Here is a 22,782-nt window from a genome sequence, read left to right on the forward strand (position 1 = left end):
CATTCAATGGCCGATACGATGAATGATGCCAAAGCCGCAGAAACAACGCTCCGTTGATGGCAAATTATATTTAGAAAATATAAGATGTTTTGCATGCAGTTGCTCGCCTCCCTTCCTCTCCTCGTTGTTGTTCACTGCGACATCCCCTTCTTTGACAAAGAAGCCACCTAATCCGAGTGGTGATCGTCACCGGTTACAATGTGTTCCTGGCTTGGCCGGTTGGGTCATCCCGCCTCACCGCATCGCCCCCGCCTTCAGCCTCGGCAATGCTTCTCTTATGCCTTCTTCCTTTTCCTTTATCACATACAAGAACAATAACAACAACAATAATAAAGCCAAATAAGTTAGGATAAATTAAAGGTGAAATTCATAAGATCTCGCGATCAACTCATGATTCTCGTACAAGGATAGCAAGCTTTCACGCATCCCTGTTCATGGCTAGTTCTCTGTTGATACTCGAGTCCTTCAAATCATTCTTTATGGACTTTTTTCATGTCAAATTCAGTCTGCCGCGACCTCTTCTAACATTATCAACATGCTTTAGTCGTCCGCTATGCACTGAAGATTCAGGAGATCTACGCTGAATATGACCAAACCAGTTCAGACAATGTTAAACAAGCTTCTCATCAATCAGCATTACCACAACTCTATCTCATATATCTCGTATGTCATCATCCTGGACTCGGGTTCTTTCTTGTGTGGCCACACATTCATCTTCCTGTATCAATGAATGCTTCTAAAAAATTCAGTTGCCTAATAAATAGCAAAAGTGAATTGAATTTGCTTTTTTGTTGCTGTGTGCATATTACTATTGTACTATATATATTAAAAAATTGCATACTTCTAAGTCTGATTCTAGTAGACATATCTCTGAGCTATTTTCTCCGCCCAAATTATTTGAAGCCCTAGCTTTGTCTTAACTCGAAAAAATAAGTTTAACCAAATTCATAGATAGTATGTCAATATCTATAACACCAAACTAATTTCAGTACATTCAACATATCAAAATATATTTTCACAATATATATATTTTTTGATAGAGAGTATATATTAATATCATAAAGATATCAATTATACCCAGTCTATGCAACAACGCAATGCCCTAATGGCATGACGGATGCACACAGTCAAAAAATGAAGAAGAAGCAAAAGAAGGAAAATTCCCACCACAAAGTTTCAATATTTGTAGCAGCAGCACAACAACCATCAAGACAACACCTAATGTCCAAGTACTTCAAAAACGACAGTTGTTGTTGATGCGGCGTCCCCTTCTTCGACAAGGAAGCTACCTAATCCGAGTGGCGATCGTCACCGGTTACAATGCGCTCCTGGCTCGGCCGGTCGGGGTCATCCCGCCTCAGTGGTGCTCGCCGGAGCGCCCCCGCCTTCCGCCTCGTCAATGCTTCTCTTCTGCCTATCTCGGTTGTTCTCCTCTTTTCTGTAACGATGAACAACGACAACGACGACAACAACAACAACAACAATAACAAAGCAAAATAAGTTAGGATAGGCTAAAGGTGAAATCCATAAGATATTAACTCATGGTTCTCGCATATGGATAGCCAAACTTATGGATAGTATGTCAATATCTATAACATGAAATTAATTTCAGTACATTCAACATATAAAAATATATATTCACAATATATATATTTGATCAAATATAAAGAAGTTTTCCCCCAAAGTTTGACTTCGAGTAATGTTAAAACTTTTAAAAAAATTAGAACGGAAAGATAGGTGCCAGCCAAGTCTAAAGATGGAATCTAGAAAATCAAACAGGCCAAGGAGTACTCCACCTTTACCACAGCACAATGTGCATTGACAAATTATGGTGAACAAGAGAAACTTAGGATAAGTCTTCACCTACTAAGAGCAACGTCCGCCGCCGTCCGTTTGGAACGGCGTGGACACAAAAGGCGGCTCAACGCGCCGATCCAAACGGACGCGCGTTCGGTTTTCGTCCGCGGGTGACTCATTTCCAACGCATTTTTAAGCCGGATTTGCATCGGCGCGGACACACGGCGGACACGTGCACGCTCGCCTTCTCCTCCCCCAGACCCGCTAGTCGGTGGCTATGGCCTCCCCCATCCAACCCTCGCCCGCCTCCTTCGTCGCCGACGCCGCCGCCCATTTTCCGACGACTCTCCCAGGTGTTAGTGCCTCCACATCCGCCCAGCAACGCCGCCCACTCCCACGTCGCCCGCCACCACCGTCTTGCCGCCGGGGAGCCGTCTGCTTCCCACTCCCCCCCCCCACCACCACCACCACCACACAGCCCGCCCCGACCAAGAAGCCACCTCGCCGCCCGGCCAGATCCTCACCCGCACACTCGTCGGACACCGGCCCACTCGTCGGACGTCGGAAGGGCAGCTAGCTGGTCGTGCGCGCCGCGACTCCCTTCGTCGATGCCCGCAAGTTGTTCGACAGTTTGTCAAGGTACAAAATGGACTCCGCCGACGAGTTATTTTTTCACAATTTCCTTTGCGACTCCGACGATTCGTCGTCCAATGACGACGAGGAGGTATTGGCTGTCGTGTTGGTCCATCACCACCTCAACATCCAGCGGCCGTTGTTCCGTGGCTCCATTCTGGGCCACCTTCCGGCGTTGAATCGCAACCGAGAGAGCGGGCATTTCCTTCTTTTGGAAGGACTACTTTGATACAACAAACCGTTGTTCAAACATCAAAAATTCCGCCGCCGTTTCCGCATGAGTAGGCATCTTTTCAATCGTATTATATAGGGGGTGGTCGGCTATGATGACTATTTCGAGTGCAAAGAGGATGCAGTTGGCAAGATAGGTTTTTCCTCTTATCAGAAATGCACTGCCGCCATCTGAATGCTTGCATACGGAGTGCCCGATGATCTCATTGATGAGTACGTCCGTATGAGCGAGTCTACTTGCCTAGAGTCCATGTATAAGTTCTGCAAGGCTGTTATTGTTGTGTTTGGCCCTGAAGACTTGAGAGAGCCGACTGCTCAAGATACCGCCCGTTTGTTGGCGATGAATGCGAGTAGAGGCTTCCCAGGGATGCTTGGTAGCATAGACTGCATGCACTGGGAGTGGAAGAATTGCCCTTCTGCTTGGCAAGGGAAGTATAAGGGTCATGTCAAGGCTTGCACTGTCATACTAAAGGCCGTGGCGTTTGAAGATCTCTGGATCTGGTATTCTTTCTTTGCCATGGTCGGATCACATAATAATATTAATGTGCTTCAGCGCTCGCTGGTGTTTGCTAGGCTTGCCGAAGGCAACAGCCTTCCGGTAACTTTACTGTCAACGGCCGCAAGTACGACAAAGGATACTACCTGGGTGACGGTATCTATCCTTAGTGGACCACTATTGTCAAGACAATACCCAACCATGTCGGGGAGAAGAGGAAAAGATTTTCCCAAGAGCAAGAGAGTGCTAGGAAGGATGTCGAGCGTGTCTTTGGTGTTTTGCAATCTCGATGGGGTATCGTTCGGTATCCTGCTAATGCATGGAGCACGAAGAAACTGTGGGAGGTGATAACTGCTTGTGTGATCATGCATATGATCGTAGAAGACGAGCGCCCGGAACGTCTGTACGATCAAGGGTTTCAGTTTCAGGGTGAGAATGTTGTGCTTGAGCATGGAGGAGCGGCAACGTTTGAACAGTTCACCCAATTTCATCAAGACATGCGTGATTGGAAAACTCACGCGCAACTGTAAAATGATTTGGTTGAACATATGTGGGCTCATGTTGGCAACCAATAGATTTATCTTCTTTTATTCGTTTGCAAAACTATGTGAGAACTATGTGGGACTTTTTTTTTATTCGGCTTGTAATAACTATGCTATTTTATTCGGTCCAAATTATATTTTATTTGATTCAAACTATGAAAATCATGCAAAATAGGGCGACCAGCCGGTCACGTCGGCACATATGGGTCGACGCGTTGGACGCGCTGTCGACCCATATCTAAAACAGGGAGATGCCGGACGATCGGCCGACCCAAACGGATAAAAAATGAACAAAATCGCCGTCCGTTTGGATCGTCCCATTGAAGTTGCTCTAAGAGAAACTCTAGCAGACCCTGTATAATCACGACCTGCAAATGCGTTTTGCAGTTCGACGAAATGGGGGTTTGCGGGACGAAAGTTGCGCTGCAGAACAGAAACTGCATAATTTGAAAAATAAACATTCGCGGGCGAAATTGGAACCACGGTCATGATCATAGAAACTACATTCAGTACTAGAGGGGGGGCATCACCTAGTGGAGCTCATCGGAGCTCACCAGAGCTACTACCTATCCTACCGCACTACGCAAAATGGAGCTCACCGGAGTCGAGCTCGTGCAGTAGTAGATATCCTACATTCAGTAGTCGTCCTCGTCATCCTCGTCGGAGGAGAGCTCGACGTAGATGCGCTTCTGCGCAGTCGCTTCGTGGAGCCACTCCTCCACCTTGTGGCCGAAGGCGATGGCCGACAAGACACCCTGCTCGTAGAGCACGATGTCGATCTCCTCCTCCCTCCGGGGGCGCTGCTCGTCCTCTTCCGCCTCTCGTGCACTCCGCGCCAGCAGCACGGGCAGGAGGCTATCTGCCTCTGCCGGAGGGAGGAAATCCTCTGGTCCGACGACGGCCCCGACACGTCGCTCCAGCACCGCTTCGGCCTCCGGCTCCATCTTCACCGACGGGAGCTCTTCGAGCTCCCTCTTCATCGGTGGGAGGGAGGAGGACGAGCGCGAGCTCGACGCCTCGAATGAGCTGCTGCCGGAGAAGAGGCGGCCGCGGGCGCGGTCGTACTCCTCTGTCTCGCGACGGAGGAGCGACGGCGACGGCGTCAGGCCCCACCGCGTGTACCGGCGGGCGGCGCGCTTACGGGCGGCGTCGGATCTAACGCAACGAGCCCTCTCGGGGTCGTCGTTCCTACAGCTACCGGAGCTGGCCATCAAGGGCGGTGGATTGGAGCGGCTACGCGGCGGAATGGAGGCGCGCGACGGCGGATTGGAGGCGCCTGTGGTGAGGTGGGGGGCTTTTCGCGGCGGCGGAGGGATAGGGTTTCGACCCGCATCGAGCGGTCGAACACGCAGTTATACCGGTCGAGCGATCGCGTTTACGGGCCATCGCAAAAAATTTACGAGTCGGACCGCATTTGCAGTGTCTGCTCTGGCAGAAAAACCAGACCAAACCTGTATAGTCGTCGGATTTTTTACGGGCCGACCGTTTTGCGATGTTCGCTAGACCGGAAGGTTACGTCCTCATCCTCACACTGGCCATTAGCCTACAGGCTCTCTCAACAATCGACAGGTCACCATTTGGGGTTGGTGAGAAGATTTCAGAAAGGTACTTTGACATGAGATGCCAAAGAGAAGAGAAAGTGAGATTAATTGTGCATTAGTCTGTTTCTCCATTCACACTTCTTCGCCAACTCTAACTACAAATCTAATGGATGACGTTCTCCTCCAAAAAGGAGTGTTGGTAGACAGAATAGATTCTTGGTGGTACCACTCCTCCATAGAAAACAACGGATGCTTTTGTGAAAAAATGGTCATATATGTCACACCCACGTAAATAAAGAAACTTCATTTTTATTCTAATAATGGTGGTTGCCCCGGCCTATGCATCATCATGATGCATGCATCCATTTTATATTAAAAATTTAAAGTGTGAATAAATCATGAAAACAGAAAAGAGGGGGATGATGGTTAAAACACGACCACAACAAGTCAAAAATGAGATTACATGATTCGAACACATAATCTACTACTGACTCGGTGGCCAAATCGAGTGAATAATCCCCGTGCGAACGTCTTCAAACGGCTGCATCCAAAGGCCTTGTTATACTGAGCGTCCACACATTGAAGGAATGTGCATGTATGAATCGACAACATAGCCTTGATGATAAACTGCAACGTTTTTGGTATAAATGATTTGTTAAAGACGCGGTCGTTTCTTCCAAATAGCTCATAGAAGGGCACAAGCTCCAACACAGAGGTTTCCGTTAGTTTTGAATGGATAACGCCCAGCCAATGGTCAAATAAATTTGTTTACTCGTTGTTGAAGACAAATTATGCGCAACATGAATCGTGCGTCAAATCAAGGTTGTGAAAGGGCAAGATAGAAAAAGATGATGTGTTTTCTATCACAGAAGCAACCTTTTTTACTACCCTGCCAGTCTCGTTTTGCTGTATATCGTTAATAAGAATTATCTGCGTGAACCACATGAAAACTTTAATTCTAGTGACAATCTTAATTTTTCGTATGTGTTGTGTGTGAAAAATAGGTCCAGTACTAATGAGGTCCACGTGGCCTTTATAGTGCCAACACTATTACTTCCTCCGTCCCATAATATAAAAATATATTAATATTAACATAATGTTTAGAACGCTTTTATATTATGAAACGGAGGGAGTATTATTCAGCCATCATTTACTGGAAAGGCCAATGTACATGAAAGAATTGTCGGGAGAGTATATCTAGCAATTTGATACTACAAAGACAGTATTTAGCAATTTGGATGATTGTCTTTTTTTAGCAAAATTTGGATAATTGTCGGGAGAGTAGAATTGGGGCAGCGATTTGGCGATTGCGGAGAGAGTATGCTTTCAAATTTTACCATAGACTACTATAGGGCCGGTTGTTGCGTAAGTGACCTTCTCGAGCTCGGTTATGAACAATAATTCCAAATTAATAATAAATAAATAATATGTTTTTTTGGCGAACTTTGACCAGTGTTTTCAATGCTTGCAAAACTTCATCATCGAATGACATTCATGAAAGCCGTGGAAAAAAAATCTGCAGCCCAGAATGCTTTTAAAAATAATGTTTTTGGAGCATCAATTTTGTTTTCCTGCCACGTCTTTCAAAAATGGCATTTCATGATGAAATTTGCGAGCAATCAAAAAAACATTTGCCAATGTTTGGTCTGTTTTTCCTTCATTTTTTTGGATTTATAATTCAGCAGAGCTCATATGAGCTCCAGCTCAAATAATCCGCGTCCCAGTAGTTGCCTTCTTTGGCTTCTTTGTGTTAAACCATCTCTTATAATTAATTAAAAAGGCACTCTTTCGGCATGAGCAGTAAGCTATCTGAAATCATATGATAAATAACTTAATAAAATAAGGCAAATCCTTCGCATTTATTTTGGAATTTTTAATTAAATTTGTAGAAATAATATGGTTGCAAACATACAATTCATTTCAATATTATACAAGTACTATTCTGGGATTGCCTTGCACTTGTAAGCTTGATTTTAGCACATGTTTCTTCGTGTAAATAACATAGGAAGGATAAGCAGCTAGCTGCTAACCAAGTCTAAAGAGAGATCCTAGCAAAGCAACCAGATGGGAGGAGTGGTGCACCTTGACCACCACACAATGTGCATTGACAAATTATTGTGAAACACACCGAACTTCTGAAACAAGTCTTTACCTACCAAGAACACTACCGACCCAGAAGGCCATCGTCATCCCCTCATTGGCCATGCTCGACAGGTCGCCATTGTTGGGGTTGGTGAGAAGATTCCAGAAAGGTGGGTACGTACTTTGACATGAGCTGACAGGGTGAAGAGAAGATTGTGTTGGTTCGTTTTCTCCATTCACACTTCTTCACCAACTCCAACCGCAAATTTGATGGAATATGTTCTCCTGAAAACGGAGGCAGGAGAGACAAGAATAGAGTTTTGGTGGTGGCGCCATTCATCATGGAGAGCAACAGTGCGTGTAAACTTTTTGTAAGACATCATCACCTATGTCACACCTATACAAATAAAAGAGAGCCATATTAAAGATCCGTGTACGACTTTCCAATTGTACATACTCCACCCCTTTCAAAAAACTTGTCTTAGATTGTGTAGATATGAATCTATCTAGTCACGTTTTAGTATTTTGATACAATCATTTTTAGACAAACCTAATACAAGAATTTTGAGACAAAAGGAGTATAAGTCTTTTTAGAGATTTTACTATGAAGTACATACTGATGTATAGAGACATATTTTAGAGTATATAGATTCATTTGTTTTGTTTTGTATGTAGTCTACAATGAAATTTTTAAAAGACTTATATTTAAAAACAGAGGGTGTAGATCATCGCCGGTCTCATGGTCCACTTGCATCCACAGGTTATTCGGTTCAAGACCTCAGTATTTTGACCACCATTAGTACAAAATGAGTATTAGCCCAAACCTAATCTATGGAGGTATGTTACATCACCCACCCACGCACACACACAGACACGAGATTGTTTAGGAGAGTTGTTGGTAATATTGCCTCCTACATTTTGTAGGATGAGTTTTTACGAAAAAACTTTTAATCTATTCATCAATTGTTAAGATAGTGCAAAGAACATCAGAAATAAAAATTATATCCAGTTTGTACACAACCTAGCGACGATTGCATAATAATGAATTCATGTCCTAAAAATTTCTTCAGCACCCGCGCAACCTTCCGGAGTATGGATAAAAGTTCTTATTCTTTATTAAAAATCCTCTATTTGTCCTCCAAATAATATTTTGTGCCCAAAAAAGCTTCAAGGAAAAGGACTCCTACCTGTGAGGTGTGCTTGGGAAGACCCCTTGAGTGAAAATTTGTGGTAGGTGAAGAGGGTTTTGCTAGGGATAATAATGCATACACATATGTACAAGGGCGTTGGTAGGTCGTGCCCTGGCCTCCACTACCTACGTACTGCATTTTCTTTCAGCAAAGTGTCACCACTATTCAGCTAGCACCAGCACTAGCTTGGGCCAATACCCAACATATTAAGCAGTCCTCCTCCTGCTCCAACAACGCCACACATCCTACTCCATTTCGATAAGGACCCCCAAAGCTCCAGCTCCTGCCGCCTCCCCTCCAATGGCGGCTGCCGCTGCTGCTTCCACAGGTAACAATGGCGCAAAGAAAACTGAGGGGAAACGATAAGGCAGCAGTTTTGGTGATCAGAGTCAGACGAATGCATGCATGCATGCACACGTTGCCGTGTACTGCTACGTGTGGTGTGGTATATTAACCAGTTGTGCGTCCATGGTGTGCAGGGAACGGGAGCCCGCCGGTGGGTCTGCTGGTGCTCATGGTGCTGGCATTGGCGGCCGGGTGGTTCGCGAACGCCGTCCGCCCGCCGCCGCCGACGCCGTGCGGGGCACCGGGCGGGCCTCCGGTGACGGCGCCGAGGGCGCGGATGCGCGACGGGCGGTTCCTGGCGTACGCCGAGTCCGGCGTGAGCCGGGACGGCGCGCGGTTCAAGGTCGTCTACTCGCACGGCTTCTCCGGCGGCCGCATGGACTCGCCCCGCGCCTCGCAGGCGCTGCTGGAGGAGCTTGGGGTGTACATGGTGGCGTTCGACCGCGCCGGCTACGGCGAGAGCGACCCCGACCCTCGCCGGTCGCTCCAGAGCGCGGCGCTCGACATCAGGGACCTCGCCGACGCGCTGGACCTCGGTGACAAGTTCCACCTCGTCTGCTCCTCCCTCGGCTGCCACGCCGGCTGGGCCTCCGTCAAGTACATCCCGCACAGGCTGGCCGGGGTGGCGATGATGGCGCCGGTGATCAACTACCGGTGGTCGGGGCTGCCCCGGGGGCTGGCGCGGCAGCTGTACCGGCGGCAGCCGCGGGGCGACCAGTGGTCGCTCCGCGTCGCCTACTACGCGCCGTGGCTGCTGCACTGGTGGATGAGCCAGCCATGGCTGCCCACCTCCACCGTCGTCAGCGGCTCCGGCTCCTTCCCCAACGCCCTCGACGAGAAGAACCGCCTCATGGCCCTCTCCACCGGAATGTTCCAAAAGGTTCGTTCGTCGTCCCTTCCCTCAGCTCCCCCATTGTCGATCTCGATCCAAGACCCGGCGATATAACCCAGACGCGACGATCGTGCGCTTTGCTTTGCGCAGAGGGCACAGGCGGCGACGCAGCAGGGGGTGCAGGAGTCCTTCTACCGCGACATGGCGGTGATGTTCGGGCGGTGGCCGGAGTTCGAGCCGACGGACCTCGTGGAGGCGCCGCCGTTCCCAGTGCACCTCTTCCAGGGCGACGAGGACGGTGTTGTGCCGGTGCAGCTGCAGCGGCACATATGCCACCGGCTAGGCTGGGTCAGCTACCACGAGCTCGCCGGGGTGGGGCACTTCCTGTCGGCGGTGCCGGGGCTCGGAGACAGGATCATCAGCACCCTATTGCCAGGGCCGGCGGGTAATGATAACAGCTCGACCGCGGCTGCCGGCGTCCGTGCGTACTGAAACCAAAGAGGACTGATGACTGATCTTCACTAGGTAGAGGACTGTAGGAAGCAATGCTGAAGGATGTATATAGACGCATTCTAGTGTGTTTGTTCGCTCGTTTCGGCCTGTATGTAGTCCGTATTGAAATATGTAAAACATCTTAGAAATGCATTTCATGTGCGGTCAGCTGAACCACTACTGTACTCGTGTACTGTACAAAGAGACTGAAGAGATTGTGGCATAATCTATATATCATTAGGGAGTGATTTGATGTCATTTTACATAGAATCTTATATCATCAGGATCAGAAGAAGCAAATGCCCATCCAAACCGTGTAATTTACATGCAGCTACAAAGAGCAGTAACTGGCTGGTGACTTCCAGGCTATGATCTAGACTCACTCACAGGCTCGTATGACATTACACAACAGATGTGAGCCAAATGTTACAACAATACAGTGAAAACTACGGCAGCCAAAAGCTGCAGGATCGATCACCAAAACACCAAAATCTTGGCCGTAAAACGGGAGAAAAAGAAACACAGCCGGGGAGGAAAGAATAACCGCCGATCATCTCCCGCATTGAGCTGCTATCAATCCAAATATATTCACAACCAGGTAAGGAGGAATCAAGCGTTGATTTCGGCATTGCACTGCTGTTCCCTCTGACAGCTTCTGCGACTCCAGAACATGCCTGAGCAAGTGGTCCGGTCAACATCCTGCTCTCCCCTCTTATCCAGCTCTGCGCTCGTGCTGTGCGAGGGCCGTGGAGATTGCGCCTCGGAGCCATCCAGCGTTTCTGTTGAGCCGCATGGATCGTCGTCACTGCACCTGCATGTTGGGAGGGCGGACGACGGAAATGGGCTGCAGGTCAGTGGACAGACCAACTCGGAAGAGAGAGCTGCCACACGGTTGCGCCTGATTTCAGCTTTACAGACAGTTGCTGGGGAGTCCACAGAACGGGTATTCAAAATGCATGGATTGCAGAATGTGAGTGCTGAGCTTGATTTGAGCCCTTCTGTCAGTGTGCTCGGTAGCTTGGTGAACGACATGATTCCATTCCGACAGAGAGGGCATGGGATCGACCCAGCTGGGCCTGTAAACTCCACACGAACGTTGCTCGTTGAGCAAAGATAAAGAGCGCATTTGATGCAGAACTCATGACCACAGCCTGAAAGAACAGAATGTAATGTTAGGATACCACCATTGCATTTTTCATCTGGTGGTGTACTGTAATGTGATGTACAGGCAGGCTCAGGCAATGCAAGTGAAATCCTATTGAAAATAACATGACTTCATGAAACCTTAAAATCACTCCACACAGGCAGGTTCAGGTTATGCAAGTGTCATCGGTGCTTTCGTATTTGGTTTCATGTTTCTGCTATTATCACTGTATATTAGCATTGTTTGAAACAAGGATATTTTATTAACATTGTTGAAACAAGGAAATTCACAAAAGGGTGGCAGCAACATATGCCCTTGTAAGGGTTGCATCGCCCGAAATTATCATTATAGAAAGTAATATTTGCAAACTCATCAACTGCTTTGAGTTTTTGATCGAATAAAACAGTCTTGGTGTTCTTTTTTCGAAAAACCAGTCTATGTGTTCTAACAAAATCAAATAACAAATTTCAATTTTTCAAGTGCTAAGATGCATAGTATTGTTCTCCAACAAAAAATGTAAGGATAATAAGATGATTCACTGGTGCATATTCAAGCTTACAAAGTAAATATGAACAAATGCATTGACAAATAGATGGAGCTTAGTAGATTGGATTAGACAGGACCGTGTCTATCTCCTGACAAATTGTTATGATTTTTTTTACCCAATGATCATTGAGCAGTCTGTAAAATATGCTTATGCCCTTAGTTAAGGAATGGGATAATGTTCATGCAAAGTGTGTCATGTAGCCCCCACCTTCAGCAGCTACAGAGCAAGATCGCTCCAGGCAAACTGCACAAAGGTCACTATCATCCACAGAGGATACGGTGTGTTGCAACCCAAATTCTCTGCAAAGCATATAAAGGAAATCTATAAGCAAAAGATCTGACAAGCGCATTCCTCGTTTTGAATATTGAACATGGAAGTGTCTATATTTTTTTATTTTTTTGAGGGGGCGTGTCTATAATTGAAACCATTATATGGTGACTGAACAGCGAGCACTTGTATCCAAGGTGAAATAAGTCAAGAAAGGCAAGCTCAACTCACTCTACGGTAACAACACCATAAAGATTGAACTCATTGAAGATGACAAAACACAAGAAGATAAGTAATGATATTTGCTCTATGTTCATTCCTACTCAAGAACAGACTTTAGCAGTTGCCTTGTTCAGGTATGCCTTTCTGCAAGTAACATTGCGGAAACCATTGTAATTCCGCAAGATACATGAACTGTCCCAATTGTTTACAAGAACCAGATCAGCTGGTATACAAAACGAAACTGTTTTCATTGCACCCTTGTGTGCTTTCTCAAAAAGCATAGATTCAGAAATCAAGCAGCACTCATTGTTGTCCATAAAAGTAACAGTTGTCATTATATTTTTCTTAGGACTGAAAATATGTAAAGTGGTGTGTGGTGAGTTGTAGGCACTAACCTGGCTATATTAAGTATGCTCATCAGTGGCAACGCAAGATAACTGGATGGCTGAATTGCTGGAATAATCGTGTGTGAATTTGGAGAAAGTAATGGCTCCAAGCAACGGCGTCCAAATATCCTAGCAACATCCATGGGAAGCCACCTAAAGAACAAGATCCGTGTTAGTATCATTTCAACAAGAAGATACACATCAGGTTCAAGTAGAGTCGGTCAAGCTAATATAATAAAATATCTGCGATGGGCAGAGTCAATCAAAATTTTGAAATACATCTTGGCATTAATAATTAGACAACTGATTCTTACCCATTGCAGTTGAGTGTCAACCTGCTAGCACCTTTTGAAAGAAGTACCTGTGATGATGGCATTAACAAACATTAGAATGTATGAATTCATCATGCGACAAGTACAGCCGAGAAATGGTACTTGTCCAAAAAATGCGATGCTCGTTTATGACAGTTACATACCTGGCAACACTCCAGACTCCCCCCGCCAGCTGCGTAATGCAAAGGAGTACTGCCAGCTCCTGATCCATAAAGATATAATTTGAGAACTCATTTTAGATAAGAAAAACATCATTATCTACTGCATATCGTCTGAAATAAGAATCATCACTTGCCTATCAAATTCGATGTAGTTCCGTAGGGAAATGTGACAGCCGAGACATTAGCACCTAACTCAATCAACAATTGCATGCAATCGAAATGGCCATTCAAAGCTGCCATGTGAAGAGCTGTAACACCGCCATCAGCAGGTTTGTTGATGTACCTCACACGAGCACTGAACAAAAACAAGGTACAGCTGATTACTAGTTATTTCAAACAAAATAGACAACACTAGATCAACACTTGACAAAATACATACGGTTCATTGAACTTTAATCCCAGTGAAGAAGTAGGGCTGCTGCCGCTATTCGCCTGAGAATCACCGCCATCTGCAACCGAAGAGGCAGTGTCGTCCAAGGGCCCGCTCGGGATGAAGTCAGCAAGTAACAGCCTTACACACCGAACAAGTCCGTCGTGCGCTGCAAAGTGCAATGCCGTTCGACCACTCAAGTAATCCGCCCTGGTAACCTTCCAAGCAACCCAAACACAAGCAGCAGTCAGCACCTTCCTTGTCTCAGGGCACACATTGTAATCACAAATACCGCCATACATTGCATCTGAAGAGCAGAAGCATCTGAACCACCTCCCAGTGTCCATGCCGACACGCATGCATCAACGCAGTCTTCATTCGCACATCCAAATAAACAAAAAACAATCAGCTAAATGTTTCACCTCGCAAAAGGATTGTAGAGACTAGAGACGGATCGGAATGTAACACGTATGTATCCCGTGGGCGAGCACAGAGCAGGACACCACGAGAGCCCAACAAGAATTCAATTTTCGGCTTGTCCCGATATTGCAAAGATCAGGTACTACTTTCACTAGAAACGCGACGCGGTGGCTGCCAGTTTCAGCAGGTATAAATGGCAGATCTTCCATTTTTGGGGTGGGATTCCTACATGCCTGTCCATGAAACGATACTCGGAAGGAAAGATCTACCTGGCCGCAGTAGTTCCGCGCGTTCACATCCGCGCCCTTCTCCAGCAGCAGCGTCACAATCTGGAAAACAGCCCAGGCAAAAAAAACACCAGCCCGTCAGTCGAATCAAATCGAACGGGAAACCACGCAAGCACGCACGCGGACGCGTAGAATCACGAGGGAAGCGGCACGGACGTCGAGGTGGCCCTTGGCGGCGGCGAAGTGGAGCGGGGAGTTGAGGCCGCCGAAGGTGGAGTAGCGCGCGAGCGCCGGGCTGAGCTCGAGCAGCATGCGCGCCTCGACGGCGTCCCCGTCCCGCGCCGCGGACACCAGCCGCTCGCCGGACGCGGAGCACCCCAGCGAGTTCCCCATCGCCGCTGCCGCCGCCGCCGCGGCCGGCGCTCCTCAGCCCGCGCCGGCGAGCGGCGTCCTCGTGGGCACGGGCACGCCGCCGGGGCGAACGAAGCGCGGGGGCCGACGACGGTCGGCGGGATCGCCGGCGGCGAGGCGTGCGGCCGTAATTTCGGGGCGGGGGCGGGGGCGGTGGTGGGTCGTCTTCGCGTCCTGCGTTCTGGGGTCTCAAATTTTTCCCAGGCCCGGAAGAAGGGGGGGAGGAGGAGGAGCAGAAGGCTTTTGATTTGATTTTGTATTTCCGTCGTCGCTTTATATATTCTTCGGTTTAAAATGTGCTAGTGCTAGTGTTTTAATTTAAATAGTGATTTGGCATGGCTCATGTGGCACTGGGACCAGATAATCCTGCATAGATTAGTAGCAGCTTGTGTGGGTGTGATTGTGCTTGGTGACTGATGATGGGGGTTGGTTGTAGATGATGGTCACGGGCCAAGCTTTTTTTCATCTTGCTTTTTTTTTTTTTGCTTGGATGAAGCGTGATGGATCATGGATGGATGGATGAGCCACGAGATTTCAAGTTGTTGTTTTCACTTCTTTTTGTTTGATTTTAGCGAGCCCGATAAAGTCGCCCTTCATGGCTGATTGGCAATACCACCTAACAAGTACCCACTAATCGACCCCTCTTTGTATCATCTTTAAACACAAAAACGTCTCTTTCCCCACCCTTCCCGTGGTGATGTGTAGTATACATAGCATACATACATTGATACATACCTACATACATACATACATACCCCGTAAAAAAAATGCATACATACATGATGGATGCCCGGTGTGTGTATCATACACTTATAACCGTCATCAGGCGAAAAATGAAACAGAAATGGGGTCAACATGGTAGGCGCGGTGTGCATCCTATTACTGCACTTGTTTTCCACGCCTGTATTTCATGATAAGAAAAAATAAAACGTGAAGAAAAAAAGGTCAATGTGGTAGGCGAGCGGGTTGTGCGCTGGGCGCTCGCAAATCACATGTTTTGATATGGACGGCGGGTTTGTCCTCCGATGATGCCCACAAGGAAAGGAAAGCAGGTCGGAGCACGGGACAAAGTTTGCTCAAGTGGACCGATGGACGGCACTAGTTAGTGACCACATGTACGGCCCAAGATCACCCGCTCAACTCAATGTGATTTTATCTCTCGCTAGCTCTAGCTCTAGGTGTATGCTTATTGAACATGTCGCCGTCGATGATGAGTGATTTATTTATATCGGGTCGGTGTCGCTGACGGTTCATGGGTAAGCATACCATCGTGTCATTATTAATGGGCGAGTGTATGAGTGACTCCTTGCATCAGACTCTGATGGATACATACTTACTACTCCCCGCTGTTTTGTTGACTTAAATGTTTCCTAATGAACTCGCAACATTGCCTGTAGAAGCATTGCTAGGCTGTGTGCGTACGATGTCGCAATTTATATCCGAAAAGTTTCTAGAAGAAAAAAGAAAAGAATCTTTTTGCCAGATATTTGTCCTCTCCTAACACGCATGGCCAGGAGAAATATCGCCACTCGTGCCGTGTCAGCCAACTTGTCACAACCGAGACAACAACCTTGCACGTAAAGTATCCGGGGTAAAGGACACGTCCTTGGCTATCTGGTGAGGTTTCGTTGAGCTGCCACACTACACTTGTCATCTTCCCTTCCCTTCCCTTTCCCTCTCTGCAGATCGCACCGGAAAGCCAAGATAAACAACTTGCTTCATCATATTCATTCATATCGGAGGCACATGCAAGTGGACCAGCCTCTTCTTTTAAAAGGAGTCCATTTGATTGTCAATACTACCAGATCTGGTGATCTGCTCGTACTCCGTGTGTACTAGTATTGCACTTGCATTGAAGCAATGCATATGCAGTTATGCTGGCCTTGATGGTCGAAAACGCGTCTGCTGGTAACTTGGCCAAGTCAAATGGTGTCCACCATGACTAAGCATGGGATATGGGATTCGAATTTTGACTAAGCATGACGTCATCATTGTCATGCATCACTGGGAAAATTCTGAATGCTGGAAACGAGCAACATGCTATTCTTTCATCAAACGGCATAAACACATACACTTAAAACAGGGGCCCACATCGATGCGGGCCTGGGCGCTGCTGGGCACATGCCACGCTTGCTGCCCTTTTCTAGCTCCAGGCCGAAGAGTCTACTCTGGATGAATCCACCACGAGACATGGATATGCTCCCGTTGTCCATTCTCGTCGTCTCCATACGCACAGAGGCGCCGTGAAAAAGTCACCGCTTCTCCAGCCGCCACCTCTTCACTTCCTCATATGCTCAGGAATGATCCGGTGGAGCAGCTCAACAGGGAGGCCTTCCAGCTCTGCGGCACACCATGCCCATGGGTTGCAACAGGTAAGGGTACAGAAAAAGCGCAACGCTCCACTTTTCAGTTCAAAATAATCGCACAGTCTTAGCTTTGTTTAGAGAAAGAAACTATGTATAGTTGTTATTTACCAGCTCCCGTGAAGTTGAACAATGGTGGTAATGGCCGTCCATTTGGCAAGCAGGTCTTGGGATCCCGCAGTTCATCAAAGAATGGATGGGCACATGCGTCAACCTGCAAAAATGTCTTAGTCAGATAGTACTCGGCTTTTTCAGGGATTTCTCTTCTTCATTCATGAGATTAGTAGGGCCGTGATACATAGATGCCAGGACAACACAACACTCTTTTTAGAAGCAATCAAAATTGTACTTTTACGTTAGCTAGAGAAAAATGTATAATTTAGCGTTGGCAAGCAATGAATCTGTGCTGACTTGTTCATAGCTTGGCTCAAATAGCCCAAGAATAAAATCATTCTTACAGCTGTGCAGCGCAGATTTGGTGAGTACTGAAGTAGCCTTGACACAAGATCAACTGCTTCAGGTGGCATGCGCTTGCCAAAAAGCTGTGTGCAGAAGAAAATTAGGCAAGCAGGTTGCAGCGGTCTAGGCTAACTGAATACAAATAGAGAGGTTACTAACCTTGTGCCAGGGATGAGCTTTTATCTGAGGGAACTTAAATTCAGAGTAGTTTGGGTTCATGCACCTGATTTCTTCCCTTGTTGGGGTACCCAAAATCTAGAATAGGGAGAAGGAATGATGACTTCAACCTACTGATCTAAATTACTGGACTTTAATGGTTTGGCGGGAGATACAAACCTTTATAATTTCAACCAACTGATCAACGCCACTTTCTCCAGGAAACAGAGGCTGCAATTTCCCCCAAAAAAAGAGAACTCAACAAAAAAAGTCCAGCTCATGTACAGAAAAGAGTTTGTCGACAGGAAAGTAATTATCAACTTGATTTTTTCCATGAAAGTATTAGCCCTCTAAAGTGAAGCAACTTCAAATGAATTTGATAACATATGCGTAGTTTAACAGAGCTTGATTTGTGCAATATTTGCTTATCCAAATATGCTTCAATGATACGATATGAGGCCTTGTAGATGTTACTGATCACACTCTAATGTTGAGAAACAAAGGAGTAATACGATCTATAATGATAAACAAAAAATTATGTGTCCACAGAAATCAATTGGTCTTGTTCAAGTAAGCATAACTTCAACTAATGAACTTGGCTGCAGGAAAACTGAGCTTATAGAATGAGATTCTATACCTGACCAATCAGAAGCTCAGCTACTACACAACCAACAGACCAGATATCAATTGCTGTGGTATACTCTGTAGCTCCAAATATTAGTTCAGGAGCCCTATAATACCGCGAGCAGATGTATGAGATGTTTGGCTCTCCAGGGACCTGAAATAAAGCCATGTACTGTCAAATACATGCAAAAACACAAGACCAAGAAAATAAGTGACAAAAGCATACCAGTTTTTTAGCACTCCCGAAATCACAAAGCTTAAGTTGATGCGTATGAGGATTGACCTGGAAGATCAATCCATTGCTGTAAGTTGATCGTTATTTATGATACAATCAAATAATATTTGGAAATATTGCAGGCAGTCATCATTGAAGGAGGGAATCTGCAAGCATGCAATGACACTGCACGTTCAAGCAAGAAGATATGTCTAATAATAGTCTAATGAACTTACCAACAGATTTTGCGGCTTAATATCTCGATGGCATACACCAACAACACGATGGATATATGCAAGGGCCCGGCACATCTATGCAAAGATGGAACAACAAATAACTTCTTGAGAATCACCGGAAGTAACTGAGAGAAAGAATATATAAACTACAATGGGACATCTTCACAAACCTGATATGCATACAACTTAACATATAGTATGGGTACACGCTGGTTCAGCCGACAATAATATTTGGCAACACGATAAACTGTCTCCGAGACATATTCAAGTACAAGGTTTAGGTACACTTCACCCCTCTCGGTTGTCGAAAAGAAGTGATGCTTTAGCTGAACTACATTTGGATGGTCAAGTAACTGCATTGTTTGCAGCTCTCTGTTCTTATATCTCTTATCCTGCAGCACCTTCTTAATGGCAACAGTCTCTCCAGTTTCCAAGCACTTGGCCTGTTGTACCAGATATTATCAATGACTTAAGGCCCAGCATTAGATATATCCACTAACAGAAACTGTAGTGTGATATACAAGGGGGAAAGACGGCAAATTAACACACCTGATACACTACACCAAACGAACCAGTCCCAACGACGCGTTCTGCCATGTATGAGACCTTCTGTAAAACAGTTGGAGTATAAGTATTATAATTACTGGGCCGTCCAATGTTCTGAGGAATAAATGCAGTAAGAGTTCCCCAGAACAAATAAACTCTCAGTCCATGGACCATACAGAGGTTTCCAATATGGAAATACTGCATCTAGAATCCGGCAGTAGAATATGTATGAGAGTAGTAAAGATATTGATCAAGGCATGACCTGCTTTGGCTTCCCATTTTGACCTCCTATTGTTGTCACAATGATCTGGCCAGCTTCTGTTCCATTTCCATCAACGATAATCCCTTCAGCTTCCTATAGTCAGAGAAGCCATCACATAAATAGCAAAAGAATAAATGACATCAGGTCAACAAGTCATGGGCAAAGAATTGAAATAACCTTATCATTATTATGGCCATCAACTTTATTATCGTTTATTGTCATATCATGCATTCCTTTCGGAAGATCTGCACCTGTGTCTTCAGCTTTAGCAGGATTCATACTAGTAGATGTGCTTGCCTCAGCATCTCTATGAGATGATGATTCTTGGTCTAGATGCATAGGTTTGTCATCAGATAGATGTGGTTGAATGACAATATCGCCCAATCCATCCTGATCAAATTTTGGCCTTTTTGAGCCAGAGTCGCCACCCTAATAACAAGAATATTTGCAAAAAAATATTCATAACTGGAGAGACCAATAGAGAGGCTAAACAGGAACTTCAATTTGGCAATCACAGAAATTAATAGATCTTGCAACGATGGAAGCCATTTTCTAGCAGTCCCAAGCAATGACCAACAAACTGCATCCATCAAACTTTTCCATCAATCAAGAATTATACACACCAATATCTTTTAACCAAATATGCATTCTGTTTTTAACGTTTATAATACTCCCTCCGTCCCAAAATTCTTGTCTTACATTTGTCTATATATAAATGTATCTAGTCACGTTTTATTAGTTGAATACATTCATTTTTAGACAAACCTAAGACAAGAATTTTAGGACGGAGGGAGTATTGGGTAACTCATAAAGCTTATATCCGCAAGAAGACTTGTAAAGCTGCTCCATAGAATGGTTTTTTCTTCTTCGAAAAGGAGGTTGGAACCATAAACAAAAAGGATCCAATGGCAATAGTTATATGGTAAGCCAATTCCATCTGAGTAGAAATGGAGCATCAGATATCTTCATGAACCTATAAAATAGCTGGCCTGAACCCCTAGCTTGGTTCTTGCGACTTCCGTTTACATATGTCACTCTGCTGTTCCATTATCTTCACAATGACCTTGTGGTCGTTTGGGGGTAAAAATGAACCTATAAAATGGATGAATCGTGCTTATTCGGAAATAAACATTTCACGGTGCTAAAGCATTATTAATCACTAAAAAAATGCCAGTATCGTTTTCATCGTACACGTCAAACAAAAGCAGAAGGAAACGATCACCTTTAAAGCGCAACTAGGTCAATGCCAAACCCGGCGAAAGCAAACCGAAGCATTTTCCACCTGACAGCGCAACATGCATTTAAAAAAAAAAACTTTGCCCAATAGCAACTAAGCAAGCCAACGAATGAACGACGACGCCACCGCTCGAGCAAGACTAGTTAAGAACATCGCGGAGAAAAGAACCAGCGCCACGGGTTTGACGTCGTTGACGGCAAATGCAGCTGCGCGGACGGCCTGCGCCGCGAATCGCTGGGCGGGGGGCGGATCGAGCGTGCGCACCGGATCGGAGACGGAGGAGCGGCCGGAGGCGATGCTCTTGAGCCGCCGCATCATATGCATCCTCCTCCGCGGGCGCCGGCTGCCGCGGCTGCAAACCCTAGCACCGTCCCTCCGCCGTCTGCGAGGCGGCCTCGCCGCTACCGGAGGCGGCGGTTCGTGGGGGGGAGGCGGGGGCGGCGGCGGCGGCGGCGGCGGCGGCGAGGCCCTAGAAGCCTCCGGAAGCTTCGGGGGTCGTCGGCGCGGGGGGAGGCCCGGGGCCCGGGGGCGTGAGGTGAATTTTTTTTGGAGGGGTGGGAAACGGAGGAAGGGGAGGGACGCCTCGCTACGCCACTAGATTTGCTCGCTGCTTTTTTTAGCTTTGTGAGACTCTCTCTCTCTCCTCCCTCCTCCGGATGTTGCTCCCCGAAATGGCATAGTTTTGGAGATCCTGCCGCCTGGATTCTGGTGTGAATTTCTTCAGATGGGGTTTGAGTTTCAAATGCTTCCATTTAATGCCATATGCCATGTACGGGTGATGTATCTCTTATGAGTAATTGAGTATACCTGGCCAAATGGGCCGGGCCGGCACGGCACGAATATTAGCCGGGCCATGTCGGGCTGGCCCTGTGCACAACCTCCCGGCCCAAGCACGGCACGGGAGCTAAACGGGCTGATCCGCCGACACGCTATGCAAAATTTTATGCTGCTTTTAGTTAGTTTTTGGTCGATTTTGATTTATTAGATTATTTTATATGTTGTATATATATACAAATATGTAAATAAAAAATAAAAACGGACCGTGTCGTGTCGGTCAGCATGCCCAGCCTTCAGACCGAGGCACGACCCGTGGCGGGCTACGTGTCTCGCATGGGCCTGTTTAAGTCGTATCGTGCCTGGCCCATGACGGGTCGTGTCGGCGGGCTCGCAGGCCGGCCTGTTTAGCCTGGTCCGTTTGGCCAGCTATACTTATGAGTAATAAGTCAAAGTACACGATCGAAATATACTATAACAGAAGAACAGATTTTACCGTGGATTGTAGTAAAAACGGTGAAATTGGCTCGGTTATTCACATCGCCCCAAAATTCCCGAGTACGACATGTATGAAGTGGCTCTGATTCTGTTTTGAACTCGCGAGAGGATGATGATGTAGATAACTATAATGTAGAGAACATGGTGTAATAGCAACATGGTTGGGGACATTTTTAAAATGCCTTCCGGTACAATATGTATGAAGGGCTCTGAATTCTATTTTGAACTCGCATTATGATGATGACGTAGATGACAACGATGTAGAAGACATGATGTAATGGCAACACGGTTAGGGACATGTTCAAAGTGGAGAACCTAAACAAGGCCATAGTTGTGGTGGTGTTTTCAGATAAACCCTACTCATTAACTTGTCTATCAACTCTCATCCCGAAAAGGTCGATTTGTATTGTCCACGAGACCCTAATTATATGCTAGTCTTTTGTCCTAAAAAATATAAGATGCCCTTGATTTTTTAGGTTTTTAATACGACTTTGACTATGATTTTCATGTATAATAAGTCTATAAAATAAGTAAAAATACACATGACATGAAAGATTTTTCCAACAAAAATATAATGATGTCATTCATATATGTCCATGCCATGTAAGTTAGTAATATGTTAATGGTCAAATGCATCCATCAAATACCATGAAAAATTAGGTTTGTCATACATTTTTTGAAATGATAAAGTACTAATTAAATATTGTTCTATCTATTACGGGGAGGTGATTTGTGGCACGCGGGT

The 22,782-nt window shown here is 46.0% G+C and overlaps 3 protein-coding genes across 3 annotated transcripts; 1 reads left to right on the forward strand and 2 right to left on the reverse strand.

Annotated features, from left to right (window-relative positions):
• Positions 1 to 8,597: 8,597 nt before the first annotated feature.
• On the forward strand, positions 8,598 to 10,361 carry LOC123434965. Its single transcript, XM_045115545.1, has 3 exons — positions 8,598 to 8,840; positions 8,992 to 9,737; positions 9,840 to 10,361. The coding sequence occupies exons 1-3, from the start codon at positions 8,813 to 8,815 to the stop codon at positions 10,179 to 10,181; spliced, it is 1,116 nt and encodes a 371-aa protein (XP_044971480.1). The 5' UTR covers positions 8,598 to 8,812; the 3' UTR covers positions 10,182 to 10,361.
• A 35-nt stretch (positions 10,362 to 10,396) lies between these two features.
• LOC123434933 (probable E3 ubiquitin-protein ligase XBOS33) lies at positions 10,397 to 14,847 on the reverse strand. The gene is made up of 10 exons (XM_045115543.1): positions 14,474 to 14,847; positions 14,300 to 14,359; positions 13,911 to 13,982; positions 13,620 to 13,828; positions 13,375 to 13,535; positions 13,223 to 13,281; positions 13,062 to 13,108; positions 12,757 to 12,900; positions 12,080 to 12,171; positions 10,397 to 11,332 (listed from the first exon to the last, which is right to left on the reverse strand). Exons 1-10 carry the CDS (start codon positions 14,648 to 14,650, stop codon positions 10,791 to 10,793), a joined length of 1,563 nt encoding a protein of 520 aa, XP_044971478.1. The 5' UTR covers positions 14,651 to 14,847; the 3' UTR covers positions 10,397 to 10,790.
• Positions 14,848 to 16,595: 1,748 nt separating this feature from the next.
• LOC123434949 (shaggy-related protein kinase alpha-like) lies at positions 16,596 to 21,408 on the reverse strand. The gene is made up of 13 exons (XM_045115544.1): positions 21,030 to 21,408; positions 19,706 to 19,957; positions 19,529 to 19,621; positions 19,270 to 19,329; positions 18,891 to 19,163; positions 18,721 to 18,795; positions 18,497 to 18,553; positions 18,284 to 18,424; positions 17,827 to 17,877; positions 17,650 to 17,745; positions 17,490 to 17,573; positions 17,143 to 17,245; positions 16,596 to 17,008 (listed from the first exon to the last, which is right to left on the reverse strand). Exons 1-13 carry the CDS (start codon positions 21,087 to 21,089, stop codon positions 16,947 to 16,949), a joined length of 1,407 nt encoding a protein of 468 aa, XP_044971479.1. The 5' UTR covers positions 21,090 to 21,408; the 3' UTR covers positions 16,596 to 16,946.
• Positions 21,409 to 22,782: the final 1,374 nt, after the last annotated feature.

The sequence above is a fragment of the Hordeum vulgare genome, chromosome 1H (assembly GCF_904849725.1).
Source record: "Hordeum vulgare subsp. vulgare chromosome 1H, MorexV3_pseudomolecules_assembly, whole genome shotgun sequence".
Classification (NCBI taxonomy): domain Eukaryota; kingdom Viridiplantae; phylum Streptophyta; class Magnoliopsida; order Poales; family Poaceae; genus Hordeum; species Hordeum vulgare.

Bases quoted from the DNA above. Each gene is read 5' to 3' on its own strand.
- LOC123434933 (XM_045115543.1), bottom strand. From the start codon at position 14,650: ATGGGGAACTCGCTGGGGTGCTCCGCGTCCGGCGAGCGGCTGGTGTCC. The intron at 14,360-14,473 runs GTCCGTGCCGCT...GCTGTTTTCCAG, and splicing joins CCGCCAAGGGCCACCTCGAC to ATTGTGACGCTGCTGCTGGA. The intron at 13,536-13,619 runs GTATGTATTTTG...GTTTTTGTTCAG, and splicing joins GGATTAAAGTTCAATGAACC to TGCTCGTGTGAGGTACATCA.
- LOC123434965 (XM_045115545.1), top strand. From the start codon at position 8,813: ATGGCGGCTGCCGCTGCTGCTTCCACAG. The intron at 8,841-8,991 runs GTAACAATGGCG...CATGGTGTGCAG, and splicing joins TGCCGCTGCTGCTTCCACAG to GGAACGGGAGCCCGCCGGTG. The intron at 9,738-9,839 runs GTTCGTTCGTCG...TGCTTTGCGCAG, and splicing joins CCACCGGAATGTTCCAAAAG to AGGGCACAGGCGGCGACGCA.
- LOC123434949 (XM_045115544.1), bottom strand. From the start codon at position 21,089: ATGCATATGATGCGGCGGCTCAAGAGCATCGCCTCCGGCCGCTCCTCC. The intron at 17,878-18,283 runs GTATAGAATCTC...GGGAAATTGCAG, and splicing joins CTGAGCTTCTGATTGGTCAG to CCTCTGTTTCCTGGAGAAAG. The intron at 17,246-17,489 runs GTAAGAATGATT...ACATTTTTGCAG, and splicing joins CAAATCTGCGCTGCACAGCT to GTTGACGCATGTGCCCATCC.